Source organism: Helianthus annuus, chromosome 15 (genome assembly GCF_002127325.2).
Source record: "Helianthus annuus cultivar XRQ/B chromosome 15, HanXRQr2.0-SUNRISE, whole genome shotgun sequence".
NCBI lineage: Eukaryota > Viridiplantae > Streptophyta > Magnoliopsida > Asterales > Asteraceae > Helianthus > Helianthus annuus.
In genome coordinates this window covers 3,570,242-3,571,618 of record NC_035447.2, presented here as the reverse complement: position 1 = coordinate 3,571,618, position 1,377 = coordinate 3,570,242, and the positions used below count along the sequence as shown (strand labels likewise).

The following is a 1,377-nucleotide window of genomic DNA, read 5'->3' as shown; positions in this document are numbered from 1 at the left end:
TTCAATATCTTATAAGTACATTAGCTATTTACATCATAATACAAAAGCTGAAAGCATTCGATATATATATATAATTATATATATAACCAAAAGACTAGACTAGACTATTGGTATGTATTTGTAATTGCACGAAATTAATCAAACAAGAGACTGACTCATGTTAATACTAAGGTGACCCGGGGCACATGCGTTATTCTATAACGGAAATGTTTTCAACGCGTGATGGCCGGCCGCCGCTACCACTTCAACGCGTTAATCTTCCACGCGTTAATCATTTTCGTGATGATGACAACGCGTTATGGTTTATTTTTGTGAGGGTATTTGTTGGTTGGGGGGAATTATTGGATGTGGTGGTGAGTGATGACCACCCCCACTAAAAATGGCTGTGAGTGATGGAAAAATGGTCAATGACATGGCGAAACTTGATTGGTGCTTATGAGTGATAAATTCTATCACTAGTGAACCACCCCTAGTCCCCTAATTTCTTCTTCTTCTTCAACTTGACTCGTGATCTGACTCTCTGGCTCGGTCTCGTTAACAACAGGCTCAATGTCTATTCTAACATCAACTACAGCTGGTTCCGACAATGTTGTTGTTTGGATAGATGAAGCAGTAGTAGGATGAGGCGTTGTTACTTGATCCACAATAACAACAGGTGAGCGGCAAAGCGGGCAAGTTGAATGATTAGAAAACCACATGTGAATACAGGCACTATGAAAACAATGTTTACAATTGGGTAAAACCAGACACTTGTCACTCTCTTCAAACTCCGACAAACAGACAGCACAATCTTCCACAACTTTCGTTTCGGTTTTGGTTTTGGTTTTGGAGTAAACAAATACAGGGGGGAGTGACTTCAATATGGAAGCGTTGAGCCCACTTGAAGTAGAACTGCGGTGGTTGTTGCGGAAATAAGGATGCCGGGTGAAGAAGCTCCCCAAGAACATGAAGACGAAAAGGCTGATATATATGGCAAGCAAGATTTTAACCAAGACAGCGTCAGGTATGCCGCCGTGATGTTCACTGTAGGGCCGCCATGGGGCCATGACCGGAGAGTCTGCGGACATGGAGTTGTCTGCAGGCAATATATCGGAGATGATTAATGAATCGGAATTGTTTGGATGAATGAAAAACTCAAAGTTCATACATACGTACCATCTATTTATAAGTTTACATACATAACTTGGAAACCAAGTTAAAGAATTTGAAATAATTCAAATACGAAACTCAAAAAAAAAAAAAAAAAAAGAACTATTAAATGCTTTGCATGTTTATTGTCAATCTCATGCATAAGAGGTGATTCAACTTCCAACATTATAAATACATGTTTTAAGTGGTTTTTCACTAGTACGTATTTATTGGCGGTTGAAATAATGA

The 1,377-nt window shown here is 39.1% G+C and overlaps 1 protein-coding gene across 1 annotated transcript; it reads right to left on the bottom strand.

Moving 5' to 3' along the window:
* Window positions 1-479: 479 nt before the first annotated feature.
* LOC110913152 (RING-H2 finger protein ATL5) lies at window positions 480-1,168 on the bottom strand (the record flags this gene model as incomplete). Its single annotated transcript, XM_022158000.2, has 1 exon — window positions 480-1,168. A coding segment is annotated over exon 1 (666 nt), but the record flags the coding sequence as incomplete, so codon positions are not given.
* Between the last annotated feature and the right edge of the window lie 209 nt (window positions 1,169-1,377).